General features: G+C 55.4%; 1 protein-coding gene across 2 annotated transcripts; it reads left to right on the top strand.

The window, feature by feature from the left end:
- Window positions 1–1,995: 1,995 nt before the first annotated feature.
- On the top strand, window positions 1,996–15,072 carry CUNH20orf27 (chromosome unknown C20orf27 homolog). Of its 2 annotated transcripts, none has more exons than XM_039224343.1 (6): window positions 1,996–2,121; window positions 8,707–8,823; window positions 10,257–10,399; window positions 13,038–13,176; window positions 14,059–14,181; window positions 14,421–15,072. In XM_039224343.1, the coding sequence occupies exons 2-6, from the start codon at window positions 8,805–8,807 to the stop codon at window positions 14,519–14,521; spliced, it is 525 nt and encodes a 174-aa protein (XP_039080274.1). In that variant the 5' UTR covers window positions 1,996–2,121; window positions 8,707–8,804; the 3' UTR covers window positions 14,522–15,072. The 2 variants fall into 2 exon arrangements, with proteins under 2 accessions (XP_039080274.1, XP_039080281.1); XM_039224350.1 differs by having other exon boundaries at window positions 8,653–8,823.
- Window positions 15,073–15,246: the final 174 nt, after the last annotated feature.

Genomic DNA, 15,246 nt, shown 5'->3' with positions numbered 1-15,246 from the left:
TACTCCCACCCTGAACTGTGAGAGTCTGTAATTCCACAGCCTAGCACAGTAACTTGCCCATCATGCACACTTAGTCAATATTTGTTTAAAGCAGCTGACAGTTAGGAAATGGCCCCAGGCAGTGCCCAGTTAGCAGCTAGTCTCTGTGTTTGAAACAGCCCACACTAGGAATAGTTTTGAGGAGAAGTTGTCTAGAAAGACATAATAATACAGGGAAGGCTTAACTTGGTCTTGGAGGGTGAGTTTTGTCCGTGAAAGGAGAGTGCAAAGGGCATTCTAGGTGGAAAGGTAGCATAAGGAAGGTGTCATGAAAGCAAACCCAGAAGGTAAAATCAATGTGAGAAAATTGAGATTGGTGAGGACAACAGAAAGTTGATGTGCCAGTCTTTGGTACCAGGATAGAATGTGAGTCCCTGTTGTTAGATCTTCTGGTATTTCAAAGGGGGAATAAGAAGAAGAGGAGGAAGAAGAGGAAAGAGAGGGAGAGGGAGAGGAGGAAGAGAAAGAGGAGAAGGAGAAGAGGAAGAAGAATTAGAATTTTTAAAAGCCTCATGTGGGCTAAACAAAATATAGTAGTCTGTAGTCGGCTTTAGGCCCACTGTCTGCCAACTTTAAACGAGAAGAATAGAACAGAATAGACATGGGAATACAATTTAGCGGGGGGAGCATAGTGGGGCACATGGAATGGTGGGGCCGGGTAGTGAAAAAGCATCTGCAGGAGTGGATGCGCTGGGGTCAGAATGTGGGACTCTCCCAATGCCCACGCTGGAGGGCAGTATCTCAAACGCCAGAGTGCGCATGAATCGCCCAAAATGCTTGTAAAAAGTTTGTGAAGCTCTGCTGCAGACAGTCCCAGAGCACGCAGGTTTTGGAGGAGGGGAAAATGCGATGGCAACAGTAGTTCAGGAAGATTAATTTGTCAACAGTTTGGAAGCCAGAGGCTGTGAGATAGGTTAGGAACCACGGGTATCCTTCGGAAGACAGGAACCTTGAAGGTTCCCCAAAAGCAGCGACCCAGGTCCTTCTGAAAGGAAGCCGACCCTCAGCCGCACCATACCATCTCTCCCCTAGTTACATGGGAAGGAGGGAACCTCGGGCTCTGGACAGCTCCCCGCAGGCACTTTAGGGACCCTGTCAAGGCCAGAGAAATGGGGGAGGGGGACTGTTGTTCCAGGACCACCCGGCGGAGCAGCTACTGGAACTCCTAAAGACCCTAGGGTCCCGCCTCTCGCTCCCGGTCTCTGTGCAGGTGCTCACATTCCACCCCGCGACGCTGAGCTAGGCGCATCCCGCTGCCATGGCGACCGCCTCCATGGAGACCAGGAGCAGAGGCTGCGGTCCCCCGGGGCCCATCCCGCGCGTCTTCTTTGTTCTGATGCTTAATCCGGCCGGCCTGGCTCCTACGACGCCTTTCGAGTCCGCGCGAGAGCGCTTCCTCCGAGACGGAGGGATAGGGTGGAAGAGGAAGAGGCAGAAACCCTGAGGTTGCAAAGTGGGAAGGATGGTGGGTTCCTCAGCTCCTGAACAGGAGGACCTAGGGATGCCCATATCGATTGCCGATGCGGGCTTGGAAGCCTAGGGAGAAAGGCGACGTTCTGGTGCCCCACCTATCTGAGTCCCACCTTACGGGTACTCGAGGGGACAGAGCCCAGGGAAACCCCTTTTGGAGTTGGGGCCCAGGCGGGAGATGCAAACTCCAGGGCTGAAGTTGGGACGCGGGCGGGACGTATTCGAGAAGCTCCTCCTTCCCTTTCCGCCCTATGCTGGCCCCTGGCCACCTCTGGCTGCCTAGATCCCTTCATCGCGAGAACTCGCCGAGCCGTGGTTAGGTGTGGGCTAGCCCGGCGCCGCAGAGGGCCCCCTTGCACGTGATGCAGTGGCGCAACGCCCGTTGGCGGTTCTCTGGCGTCCGCTTATTGGCCGGAAACGTCCTCGCCCCACCCCCTCGGTAGGCCAATGGGCGGAGGCGGGGGCGTGCCGGTGGGGCGGGCGGCGGCGGCGGCGGCGGCGCGGGTCTCCCTCCTCGTGCTCGGCGTTGAGCCCCCACTGCCGCCGCGACCGCCGCCGCCGCCGCCGCCGCGGTCGACCGTGCCCGATTGGTCCCGGGGTGCGCCCTGCACGGTGAGACTTTTCCTCCTCCTCCCACCTCCCAGTTCCGCCCCACTCGCCGAGATCCGCTCCCGGCCGAGCGCAGTCCTAGGCAGTTGGTGATTGGGAACCCACGGGGCTGGGGCGGCGGCTCCGCGGTCGGGCCGCACCCGGGGTGCTCTCTGGCATCCGAGCTGGGGAAATGCCAGCCCGGAGGCCTCGGGTGGTCGTTAGGTGGTGGAGACGGGATGTTTTCCGCTGCGCTTTGTTGGGGGCACGTGTGACACAGCGAGGGTCAGGGCGTAATGGGGTCAGTACCGTCAGCACACACACACCCCTTCCCCGCTATCGTCACCGCCTCGTTGTGTGACCTTGGACCGGTAGCCTCTGAACCTCTCGTGCCTCTACATCTTCAGGGAGGAGGGCGGTGATAGCGGGCAGTGCGGGCTCCTGAGACTCCTGCGTCAGCAGAGGTGAGGGTGGGGAGGGCAGAGGATTATCTCTGAGGGACAGAGCTGCCACCTAGAAGCCTGGGAGGAGTGTGATGGAGGGGGGACGTCTAGCTGCATCTCTCCCCCAAGAAGATGAGAAAGGGCTGGTGATGGGGCGCCACACCCACGGGATTGAGGCCTGAGAGGATGCAGGGTCTTACACCGAGTTCTGATGCCTTCGGGGGCTTGCCCAGCTCCTCCCTATCTGCACCAGGAGCGGTTTTATTTAGGTTCTGGACTAGGAGCCCTACTGGACTGAGAAGAGAATCCTTGGGTTGCCTTTTCTCTTGAATCTTGGCATTGGGAAGTGGGGGTAGGGCATTTCTCTCCCCAGGGAACTGAAGAAGATCAGAGGCAAGTGTCCCCTCAGGACCGGGCCTGGCTTCTACTTCTATGGGGGCCTTCAGGTGACAGGGAAATGCCTCGGCGGGGCAGGCAATCTGGAGTTTAGAGGGGTCTAAGAACCCTCTAGCTGGAGCATGGGGGAGGGACGTTTAGGGGGGGATACAAGGGTGTGGGATGGTGGGCATCTCTTCCCCAATTCACCCCTGCTTGTGAGAGAGAGAACACTCTACTTACCCTTGCACTTTTGCCCGGTGGAGAGAGGAGGACATGGAGTCACATCCACACTGAGTTGATGTAAAACTGCCACAACCAAACCTGGCATCCAGCCTTGCCTTTCCAGGCTTTGTTGTAGGTATGCAGTCTGCTCACTATGCCCAGTCCTATGTCAGGTTCTGGAATCAGCAGGTCAATGTCATCTCAATGGGCACACTGTTTACAAGCTTGAGTTTTAATGAGACAGTGCTTCTGGACAGCGCTTCTGCTGGACTGAGTGCTGAAGTCAGGATTTAGCCGTGGGGTGGGAGGGAGGGAGGCAGGGAGGGTAGGAGGCTGTGGAGTTCCTGGCTCAGAAAGTCCTTGAACAGGCTGAGGATGGGGATGGAGCACTGAATGAGAAATGAGACCCCAAGAGTTTGGGGCCATGCCCCCAGCCACAAAGCAGAGGATTAGCTGGGGCTTGCCCTGGGTTGCCTGGCATCTGAGGGCCGCTTCTGAGGCAGAAAGGTGGTAGAGGGGTGCAGCTGTGGGATGGAGGGCAAGCGTGGCATTTTCTGGAGCTCTCTTTTGCCATGGACCTATTATCTTGGCCCTCTCTCCAGTCTGGAGCCTTGGCCCCCATCGTGGGACAGCCTGGAGTAGCAGCTAGCACCCTGTGGGACAGGAGCTTAGGGGGCTGAGAACTCTGGGTTTCTGTGTCACTGTCCATTTGTCCATCTGTTTGCTCACTTGCCGTGTCCCTGAGCCTTCTCATGCCAGAAGTTCCCCCCGGGCCTGGCTGAGCCCTGCCCTGGATAAGGTAACTTCAAAGCAGCCTTTCTCTTTAAAGCTGAGAGGGACCTCAGCTCTCTGTCTCCCAAAGAGAGGGTTCCTTCAGTTTCCCCGAGAGTCACTAAGAACCAGAGAGGCTCCGCAAGGCCCTTGTTCCAGCTTTCCAGCCCTCCCCATCCTGTGACTGTCCATGGTACCAGGGCTGGTGACCTTAGCTTATCTAACCTGGGGAGGGGGGTCTTCTTGTTTTTGTTGTTGGGGTGGGGACATTTCTGAGAACATACATCCTTTGCAACATTCTTCGCATCTTCCTCCGGTTGAAGGGGACAGCAGACTGCGAATCTGCCCTCTGGCAATCACTGGGGACCTGGCTGGCTTGGGAGTGGGGGAGGAGGGAGGCCGGGAGAAGGGAAGGGGGAGGGCGGCCCCTCAACCCTTGAGCTGTTTACTGAGAAGGCTGAAGTCCCTGGGGCCCACCCTGAAGACCATTGGAGGATTAGCCTGAAGAGCCTCTCTACCAGCGCTACCCTGAAATTGCTCTTGCTTCAGAAACGGGCCTTTGGGGTTTGCTTTTGCAAAGAGGGGGGTGGAACAGGGAGCGGTGTCAGAGCTTCAGGTACCAGCTGCACTAAACCCTCAGAGGAAGAGGTCACTGCTTATTCCTGTGTTGCAAATGAGGAGACTGAGGCACAGAGACTTGCAGTCACTTCCCATGCTACCTGAATGTGAACCAGGACCCCTGGGCTCTGGAGCCCAGGCTCCTGACCACATCCTCACTGTCACCAGGACGTGGCCAGCACAGGAGGAGGCCTGGGGTTCCCAGGGGGCCTAGCAGTTCCTGTGGACACAGCCGCAGCAGGGGAAGCTAGATACCGGCTCCTTCTGCTTCTGATGAGGAATTGTGTTTGGAGGAGAGTCTGGCTCCTGGGCGACAGAGACTGACAGGGCTCTCTGCTGAGAAAGGAGGCTTGCTTTTTCCAGCCTCCTCTGGGCCATTTAAGTCACTTGCTGTCCATCACTGTGTTCTCACTGCCCAAGGGTTACCGGCATGCCTGAATGCCCGCTCTGTACTGAGCTCTGGGCAGTGCAGAGGGCATTCCATCTCAAGGGGAGCAACTGACTGTGGCAAGGCTAGGATAATGCCCAGTGGGAGGCCACTGCTCTGTGAGATGGGGGAGGGGAGTGCCCTCTAGGGCAAGGGTTGGCTAAGAGAGCAGGGTGAGTTCCTCTTTCTGAGAGCTTCCGGTTTAGAGTCCCTGGCCTTGACATGTCACATCTACCAAGAGGATCCAGCCAAGACCCATGCTTGGGTTCCCCTGAGTTTGGTCATTCATTCATTTAACAAATATAAACAGGACACAGCTGCTCCCTGCCAGGTGCATGGCTGGGTCCTGGGGACAGTGTCTGGCAAAAACACAGTCCCTGCCCTGGTAAGGTGGGGAACATAAAATGATCCCAGAGGTGGGAAAGGGGATTCTTTTAAAGATTTTCAGGCCTATCTTGGGATGGGAGTGGGTGGGATAAGATTGTGCTACCCTAAAAAAAAGTCCTCTGGGGCTGAGACAGAGGCTAAGGTTCGGATGGGGGACGGGATTGTTCCAGGCAGGAGGGAGGGCCTAGACAAAGGCAGGCAAGCCGCAGGGAGTGAGTTATTGAGAGAGACGGGGAGGGGGCCCTGCATGTACTGGGTCAGAGTGTTTGTGGAAGGAGACTCTACAGATTCACCAGCCTCCAGGAAGTATCTTGGGAGATGGGGGGACCTTGTGAACATTGGGCTGTCACTCCCCTGTGGTGCAGAGGTGTGGCTGGAGCAGCCTCTGCAGAAGGGAGGAAGAGGGCCTGGTACCTTTGTGCTTGGCCATTTTTCACATGCTCTGAGTCTACAGCTTCAGCAGATGGCTGGAGTAGGTGGGTTGGGGGGCAGGCCTCTCCTTAAGGGCCAGGCTCTCTGGGGACGAGTTGAGCGTTATTCCAGGGCTAAGGGGCTGCCTTTCTGGGACTGACCCCAGAGTGGCCCTGGCCAGAGAGAAATGAGGGCAGAGTTCCCTTCCCTGTACCCTGGGACTGGGAGCTAGCTGGGGCAGGGGCAGGGGGCGGGACTGGGACCTTGTGACCCAAGTCTGGCCCCTCGCTGTACCTCCGTAGGCCTGCCTCTCGTCTGAGCTGTTTACCCGGCCGATGAGGCACTTGGGGCTGGGTGGGCTTCTCTTGCACTGGGAAGTGGAAAAGGAGTTGAGACCTGCTCCCGGAGCACCTTGGTACCTAAGGGACCTTGAGGTCATGCCCTCTACAGGCTCAGCCCCCAACTGTGAGGCCACTCTGTGGTTTCTCTTCATTCCCTGGATTAGCCAAGGTCATTCATGGGTTGCTCATCTCTAAATACTTCAGTGCGTATCTCTGAAAAATAAGGACATACATCTCTATATGACACAATTCCATCATCCCAACAAGATCAGCTCTTATTCCTTAACGCCACCTCAGATCCAGTCCCATTCACGTTTTCCAGTTATCCTCCAAATGTCCTTTCTTTGTAAGTAGTTAGAACCCCCAACCCCATTTATTTTTCTTCTTGCAGTTGATGTGGTGGAAAAAACCAGGTCACTTGTCCCATAGAGTATCCTGCCTTCTTGGTCTCTTTGTGTGTTAATTTAGAACAGCAGTTGGCAAACTTTTTCTGTAAAGGGCCAGATAGTAAATATTTTAGACTTTGCAGGCCATGTGGTCTCTGTTGTAACTACTCAAAGTAGCTTTGCTTTAGTGCAGAAGCAGTTTTAGACAACATGTAAACAAAGGAGGACAGTTGTAGTCAAATAAACCTTTACAGAAAACAGGCAGCAGCCTCGGGCTATAGTTTGCCCATCCTCTATTTAGAACAGCTGCCCCCCCTTTATTTTTCTTTTCTTTCTTTTTTTTTTTTATGCTTAATGTTTATTTTTGAAAGAGAGAGACAGAGCATGAGTTGGGGAGGGGCAGGGAGAGAGGGAGACACTATCCGAAGCAGGCTCCAGGCTCTTAGCTGTCAACACAGAGCCCACCGGCCATGCTGACGCGGGGCTCAAACTCACAAACCACGAGTTCATGACCTGAGCTGAAGTCGGATGCTTAACCAACTGAGCCACTCAGGCGCCCCTCTTTTCTTTTCGTCCTTTTTTTTTTTTTTAAGTTTATTTTGAGAGAAAGAGAGAGAGCCAAGGAGGGGCAGAGGGGGTGGGGGAGAGATAATCCTTTCAGCGCAGAGCCCCCTGTGGGGCTTGAACTCACGAACTATGAGGTCACGATCTGAGCCGCAATCAAGAGGCAGATGCTCAAACAACTGAGTCCCCCAGGCGCCCCTCTCCTTTATTTTTCTTGCACTTTGAAAGGAGAACACCAAAATGACATGTCAGTTGTCTTGCAGAATATTCTGAGTTTGCTTCCTTGCTTTCTCATGGAGCCATCCAGTGTGTGCAATAACCTCAACATTTTCAATTAGTAAGAAGTTAGAGCTTGGGGCTTCTTTGGATCCAGTTTAGACATTCCAGGCAGGACCCTCTTGTCCGTGATGCTGTGACTTCATGCCTTCTTACATCAGGAGGCCTCCGTGTGTCAGGTTGTCCCACTGTGAATGAGGGGAGATTGAGCAGTATATGACCGGCTGACACTACATCCCTCCATGCAAATGTGTGTCATTCCCGTTAAGAACGCCAGGCCATCCGTCAGGTGGCACTGGGGCATCTGTGAGCATCTACTTCTGTCAACCTTTGCCCTCCTGGTTGAGGACCCTCTGCCTCCAGGATTTGTTTCTCTGGCACTTGCTTGGCATTGGGCCATTCCTTTGTTATTTAATAGCGAGAATTCTTCTGTAAAGAAGAGCCTTCCTTTAACCACTGGGACAATTTGGTTACATAAAAGGCTAAGGAACAGGCTGAATTATTTCCCTTTATTGCCAATTTTCAGAGTAAAATGGGCCTTGCTACTGTCAGTGGTGACAAATGAGAGTTCGGGTTTGTTTGTTTTGCTTTCTTCTTTTTTTTGTAATCTCTGTGAATGCTCCGGTTTTATGTATTCCATCTGTTTCCATCAGTTGCCCTCATTATTCTTTTTGATGCTTAGATGGTCCCAGCTCAGTCCATCAGAGGCCAGGCTGCTCACAGGCTTCCTGGAGGTGCCTCCCGCTGCCCCTGACCTGAGGCTGCCCTTGGGGAGCTAAACTAAGAGGGCGGCCCAGAGAATCAGGCCAGAAGCCAAATGGTGGGTTGATGGGTTGCCAACGGGGCAACCCCTACACGGGGCATTTGTTGGGCATATGGCGCTGACCTGTCACCAGGAGGGAACCTCCAAGGACCCATCTTATGTGGGCCCCCATTCTTGATCTCTTTCAAGCATCTTGTTGACCCTGACCTGGACCCAGCTCCACTGGGTGTGTAACCTGAATAATGTGGCATCTGGCTGCAAGAGGGTCTAGCTCTTGGGGTCACCAGCACGAAAACTAGCCTCTAAAATGTGCCAGTGATATCCTCTTTTCAGGCTGCCCCTCCTGCCAGCCTCAGGTGGGTTGGGTATAAGAGTCCCATAGCGATGCTTTGGCACTGAGAAGCTGCAGCTCAGCACATGCTGATGGGGCTCTGGGTCAGTAGGGCAGCAGGCAGGGGTGAGGGCTTCTAGCAGAAGCTAGAAGGTGCAAGGACCCTTTGGGCTGTTGAGAGCAGCAGGGTGTTGGATTTAGTGTCTTCCCTAAAGAGAGATCTCTGCTTTCCCCCAGCCACGGGCCCATGGGTGGCCCTGACCCCTGCCCTCCCCACTCCTCACTCTTCAGGCTCCTGCTGGCGTCCCTGGAGCATGGGAGGCTGCTGCGCTTGAGCGGCGGTGTCTGGCCGGAGCTGCGCGTCTTACCCCGTGGCAGGGAGGGCATCCATGGCTGCAGCCAACAAGGGTGAGTGCCTCCCTAGCTTGGCAGATTTGCACCAGTTTCCCAGGGGACACTAGTGGGAGGGGTATTATTGCTTGTGGGGCGTGCACTGGCCGTGTGTGTGTGTGTGTGTGAATTACATCAGTGTAATTATACCAGTGTTTGTGCTGGGTCCCAGGGCTCATCCAAGAGCTATCAGGGGACCTGAGGACTCCTGCTGGCTCCCTGGTGTGCTGGTTTATGGAAGTGTGTGCCTTCATGTCCCTATGTTTCAGCCCTCCCTATTCTACTGTGGGGGCTGGGGTGGGGCATTAGGGCCTGAGGGTGAGCACTGAGGTTGACAAGGTAGGTAGGGTGACAGAAAGCTACAGAAGGGAATTTGGGTTTCATTCAGGGTCCAGAAGGGCTCACAAGGTTTTAGGCAAGGGAGGCCAGGTAAAATCGGAGGGTCAGTTCTGGGAGCCTCAGCAGGGAATGTGGAAGTGCCAGGCTGGCCCCTCCCTCCTCCCCGAGCCTCCAGTGAGTGTCCAAGAACCCAGGCCAGTTCTGGCCCAGCCCCTGCCACCAAAAGGACCCTGGGCAGGGCTCCTGGGAGGCCTAAGGGCTATGGCCGTGGGCCAGAGAAGATTGGGGTCCTGCTTATGGCAAGTTGGGTCTCCCCCAGCCCAGGCCCTCAGCCCAGCTCCAACAGCTCTGCCCATCTCAACTCCCTGCCTCCTGCTCTTGGAGAACCAGACACAGCTAGAGACACCTGAGGGCCTTGTGTGTTTGGGCGGGGGGTTGTTAAGTAGAGGAGGGAAGGGTGTTTCTGGATGGGGTCTGAGAGGCTCCCCTGGGTTCTTCCATCTTTATTGCTGGTGATCAGTGATGGAGTTTAGAGGCAACTGCAGCCTCTTCTAGGTGGGCCCAGTGTGGTTTTTGGCCCCCTTTGTTTCTCCCACCCCCAGAAAGGTCCTATAGAGCCTGTTCATGTCCCTGCCCCCGCTCCTCTCAGGTTGGGGTTCACCAGGAGGGGCCTTGGCACTGACAGACCTGGAAGAGAAGACTCCAGAGATGGGGAGCTTGGTATTGTGAAGGAGAGCACTGTGCAGGGTACCCAAGGCCTGGGGCCGGGTCTGCACTACCAGGCACTTGCTGAGGATCTGGAGGACTGTCTCTTCTGGTCTCTGTCATCAGCCTCATCCCCTCTAAGGAAGGGGTTGTACTAGCCAGTCCCTCTGTCACATTCTCAGGGAGTTTATATTTTGTGGGAGGACAGGGCATGTAGGCAGCCTTAACCCTCATGACCCCTAGTGTTCAGTATGTTGTGGCCTGGCCCTGAAAGGAGTCCCGACAGTGGGTGCTGTATGATGTCAAGGGCAGTAGCCAGCGGGTTGTCCAGGGTGTGACAAGGGGGGATAGTTTCCTGGCGGTAGAGGAAGCCGGCAGCCGCTGGAGCCCTCCCACTCTCTTCCTAGGCAACAAGCCCAGAGTCCGGAGTATCCGCTTTGCGGCAGGCCATGATGCAGAAGGCTCCCAGAGCCATGTCCACTTTGATGAGAAGCTGCATGACTCCATGGTCATGGTCACCCAGGAGAGCGACAGCAGCTTTCTGGTCAAGGTATGTGCACACCTCCCTCCATCACCCCCGTTCCTCCCTCCACTTCCTCCCTGGCCCTGCCTGGTTTCCTGGACCTGTCTGTTTCATTTCTTCTAAGCTGGCTTCACAGGCACATCTTTGTCCCTTTCTGGGCCTTGGTTTCCCTATCTGTAAGGTGAGATTGCAGTGATGGATGGGTTCGAGCATGTTTCTCAAACAAGAGGAAGAGAATTCTGTCATTAGTGTCACCCTAACAACAGCAGAGGAAGGTGGTGTCAGGGCTTGAGGTGCCGTGGGCTTGGGTTCAGGTCCAGACCTGCTATTCTGTCTCTGTGACCTTGGGCAGGTCACGCCTGTTTCCTCTTCTCTGAAATGAAGACAGTTCACACCCCAGAGAGTTAGTGCGAGAATGAAATGAAAGAATGTATGTATGTCACGAAGGTATGAGGCTAATTTTGCTGATAACGGAGTGTGACTTTATTTCCCTTCTTGCCAAACCTCTGGCTGATCTAGGCTCTGTGCGGTGTTAGTGTTTACTTAGCACCCCCATGTTTTCTGGGTGGAGCATCTACCTCTCTCGGTGGTCATACCTCACACACCTCCGGTGTGGTTTCTTCACCTGCTGGGGCACTGTCAGATCCCACGTGCACTTGGAAGGGGCAGGAAGAAGTGTCGGGGGGTGGGAGGGATTGTGAGGAAACCAAGAATGAGGCCCTCAGGGTGGACTCGAAGCCAGGGCTCTGGAGTTGAGCAGGAATGCCCTGGCAAGCGGAGGGTGCCTGGTCCATCGAGACGACCTTCCTGAGGAGGGGCCTAAATTCATCATTTTCTGCCCAAATGTAAGATCCTTGCTTGTTTCCTACAGCTGATAACTTCCTCAAGGGAGTAAACAGAATGAACAAAACCTTAGGCAATAGGAAGAGCTCCCTCTCCCCCCGCCTCCCCATTGCAAGATCCATTGACGTCTATTTGAGAAATTTTGGAAGCTAGAGAAAACTATAAAGGAATTTAAAAGCACACACAATCATACTGTCTAGACACAATGACAGTGATTTTTGATGTGTCATTTCAGGCTTTTTTTTTTTTTTTGCTTGATTACAGAAACAAAACGCTGGTATCACAGCAGATAGTTTTTTGCTTGCTTGTGTTGTGAACCTTTTCCTGTCTATGTCAGTAAATGCCACTAGATTTTACAACTGCCTGGGATTCCGTTAAATGTATCATCATTGATTTAGCTGGTTCACTATTCCTGGTGTTACGAATGTTTCTATTTCTTACTGTTACAAATAGGGCGGGTGAGGAGTGTTTTTTGCACATCTCTGAGATTTCCCTGGAAAATTCTGCAGTTGGTGCAGCTGGGCCACAGGGTCACCATTGGCGGGATAGCCAGAAATCATTCTTTTTTTTTTTTTATTTTATTTTTTTAATGTTTTATTTATTTCTAGGAGAGAGAGAGAGAGACAGCGTGAGCAGGGGAGGGTCAGAGAGAGAGGGAGTCACAGACTGAAACAGGCTCCAGGCTCTGAGCTGTCAGTCAGCACAGAGCCCGACGCGGGGCTCGAACCCACGAACCGTGAGATCATGACCTAAGCGAAAGTTGAACGCCCAACCGACTGAGCCACCCAGGCGCCCCGCCAGAAATCATTCTTGAGAAGTGTGCCCTCCACCTGCAGAGTGTGGGAGCCACATGGACTGAGCCCTATCATCCAGTGATGTCTGCCTTTCCCACCAAATGCTTCACGCAGCCAGTCCTAATGAGCCCCAGGAATAGAACTGTGCAGCCCTTGAAACCGGGCATGCCAGTCTGGTGCACATGAGGGTATGTGCCTCCTGGACTGCCCTCTGGCCAGCCTACCTGCTCAGCAGCCACCCCAGCTTGGGGCCCTTCACGTGACTGGACTTGTCCAAGGCTGGCATCTGTCCCAGGGGGCACTGGTTGCCGGTCACCGTGTACGAACAACAGGGATGGCTTGAGCCTTGAGTGGGGGCTTTGGGCACGCTGAGCCTTTGAGTGGGCAGGCAGGCATCCACATTCAGGTGCCAGCAGGATTCGGCAGCTGGTGCCCATGGGCCAGCTCTATGCTGACACAGCTGGTCTCATGTCTGTTTTTCTGATTCTATCCCATCCTTTGCCCTGTGCAGTGTGTGTGCTGCCCACTGCCTTCACAGGAGTGGCTAAAGGACCAGTGTCTCTGACCCTAGCCTGTTGACTCTGGGCAGGTGTCGGCAGTGGTGGGGACAGGCGAATGGCCCTCATTGCGGGGCTTTGAGCTAGCTTCCCCTTGGGTGCAATGGCTGGTGCCTTGCTACGTGCCACACGTGGCAGGAGCAGCTAAGAGGCCTAGGGAGAGCTTTCCCCTGGCCACACTGCCTGGCTTCCATTTCCTTGTCTGTTAAGTGGGCCACCATTTGCTGTGGGGCCCACAAAACATGTGCTGAGGAACAAGCTGAGGGGATGAGGTCCTCAGGCAAAGTGCCTGAAGCCACCGGGCTTGGGGTGTGGACAAGCTGGAGTGGCCGAGGTAGTCAGGCCCCGCTCTGGGCTTCCTAGAGCAGCCAGAGCAGGGGCCCCCAGGATCCTAGGTGGCAGGAGCTGGGTGGGCCCTGGGGGAGGCTGAGAGTGACCAGGTGCCTCCCCCTCCCCACCTTCCTGCTACAGGTTGGCTTCCTGAAGATCTTGCATAGGTACGAGATTACCTTCACTCTGCCCCCGGTGCACAGGCTCAGCAAGGACCTCCGAGAAGCACCTGTCCCCAGCCTACACCTCAAGCTCCTCAGCGTCATGCCCATCCCAGAAGGTGTGTGTCCTGCTCAGGGTGCTGGAGGCCCACCCTCCTCCAGTGGGGCCTGGATGTGACCAGAGTGAGGGCATGGGGTGCTTCCCCCCGTTCTAGGGTAGATGGGCAGTTCAGCAGCTGGGGGACGTGACGCCTCTTCATGGACTTGCAGTGTGGCATCTTGGCAGGTCCCATGCCCCAGGCCTCGCTCCCTGGCCAGGAGCCCATGGGCTCACACTATTGGCCTGTGCATCACTTGATAATCCCCTCCGTGTGATGATGGAGCCAGTGAGCAGCTGGCTCCGGGCCTCCAGCTCTCCCTCCTGTCTGCCCTTCAAGAAAAATCTGCCAGAGCCCCAGGGACCTGGGCAGCAACCTCCTAGCACCTGGTAGTCACAGGCTCTGGACTTGGGACTGCTTCTCCCTACCCTGCAGCTTCAGGCCCTCTCCTGCCAGCCAGAGGCTAGGGTGTCAGTTTCACGGTACACTCACACCCCAGTGTCAGTTTCATGTCCCCCTACTTCCTCCTCATGACTGCCTTTAAGTGGATTGAGTGAGCTTCCTCAGGCCTTTACCTCTTGCCACCCAATCTGCTCAGGACTTGCCCATCCCCCTTTCCCCGTCACCCGCTCTCCCTGATTTTTGGGGAATCAGCGGACCCTCCTCCTGGAAGCCTGAGTTTGACCCTTGGAGACATAACAAAGGTTGTCCACAGGCTGGAGACACATAGACCTCACTGAAGAGTAGGAAGTTCCCAAGGCCTGTGTGCCCAGCCCTGGGGGGACGGGTCATGGGCCATCCTTACTCCTTAGGAGGAGGTGGTCAGTCTTAGTGGCAGGTTGAGGCCAGTGACTGCTGGGGTGCAGGGGTGGGAGGCCACAGAGATGCCGATCATCTGGGCAGGTTACAGCGTCAAGTGTGAATACTCGGCACACAAGGAAGGCGTCCTCAAGGAGGAGATGCTGCTAGCCTGTGAAGGTGGCACCGGCACCTGCGTGCGAGTGACAGTGCAGGCGCGAGTCATGGGTGAGCGTACGAGCCTTGGGTCTGGCTAGAGGAGGGAGGTGCCAGCTTGACTGCAAGGGATTTCTGCCCTCCCCATCTGTAAAAGGAGTCCTTGCCCTGGCCCAGGGATCCCGGGTGCCTTTCTCCCACTCTTCCCCACACCCCCCAGCAGAGTCCAGAGGGAAGGTAGAAGGGAGTCTCCTAGAGTGGGTGGGGCCAGGGAACCAGCCTGGCATCCTGATTTGTCACCTGCCTTGCAGACCGACACCACGGCACACCCATGCTGCTTGATGGGGTCAAGTGCGTGGGTGCTGAGCTAGAATACGACTCAGAGCACAGCGACTGGCACGGCTTTGACTGAGGCCTGCGGCCCTGCGCACCTCTGGGCCCCATAGCCTTAAACCCCACCTCATCTCCCCGAATGCTGTGTCATGGTGTGGCTTCCTCACCCCTCCGCGGGGTGGGTGTGGGTGTGGGGTGTCCAGGGGCCTCTCACCTCTGCCTTCATTGTGCCACCTCCCTGCCTCTCCTGTGTCTTCCTCTCCCACTTCCTCCTCTCTGTGTGCCTCAGTCTCCTGCCAGAAGAAATGGGTTGAGCCCCCAAGGAGGCTATCTGAGGAGGGGAGGGGGGGCCTGGGTGGGTTCTACCCACCCCCACCCCAAGTCATAGGGGCTCCAGCCAGGGCTTGGGAGAGGAGGGAGCTGGCTCTGTGACGTTGTCGTCACCCCCATTACTGCTGCTGCTGTCTGGCTTTTGCCCTCCCCTGCCCCCTCCCTCTTTCCTACTGCTGCCCATGCTGCGTAGGAGGGAGGTGCAGTCCCCAAGCCCTAACCCCCAGGTCTATGTTACTTGGTTTTTAAAGGACTGGTTGGGATAAAACCCAAAAGAAATAAAACTTTCAGTGGACATCAGAGGCCAGCTAGTGTTTGTTTTCCATCACTCTGAGAATGCCAAATCTTTCGCGGAGGAGTTAAGGAACAGCTTTGGTTGTGTTCATTCTTTTCAAGAGGCAAGGGCACTCCATGGTATTGTAGCACCTAGCCCCCAAAGGAGGATGCGCGAGTGGTATTTTAGGCCTGGGAAGA

The sequence above is a fragment of the Hyaena hyaena genome, unplaced genomic scaffold, assembly GCF_003009895.1.
Source record: "Hyaena hyaena isolate Hyena2069 unplaced genomic scaffold, ASM300989v1 scaffold_16, whole genome shotgun sequence".
Taxonomy (NCBI): domain Eukaryota; kingdom Metazoa; phylum Chordata; class Mammalia; order Carnivora; family Hyaenidae; genus Hyaena; species Hyaena hyaena.
Note: the sequence above shows the minus strand (reverse complement) of the source record. Positions and strands in the feature narration are given on the sequence as shown.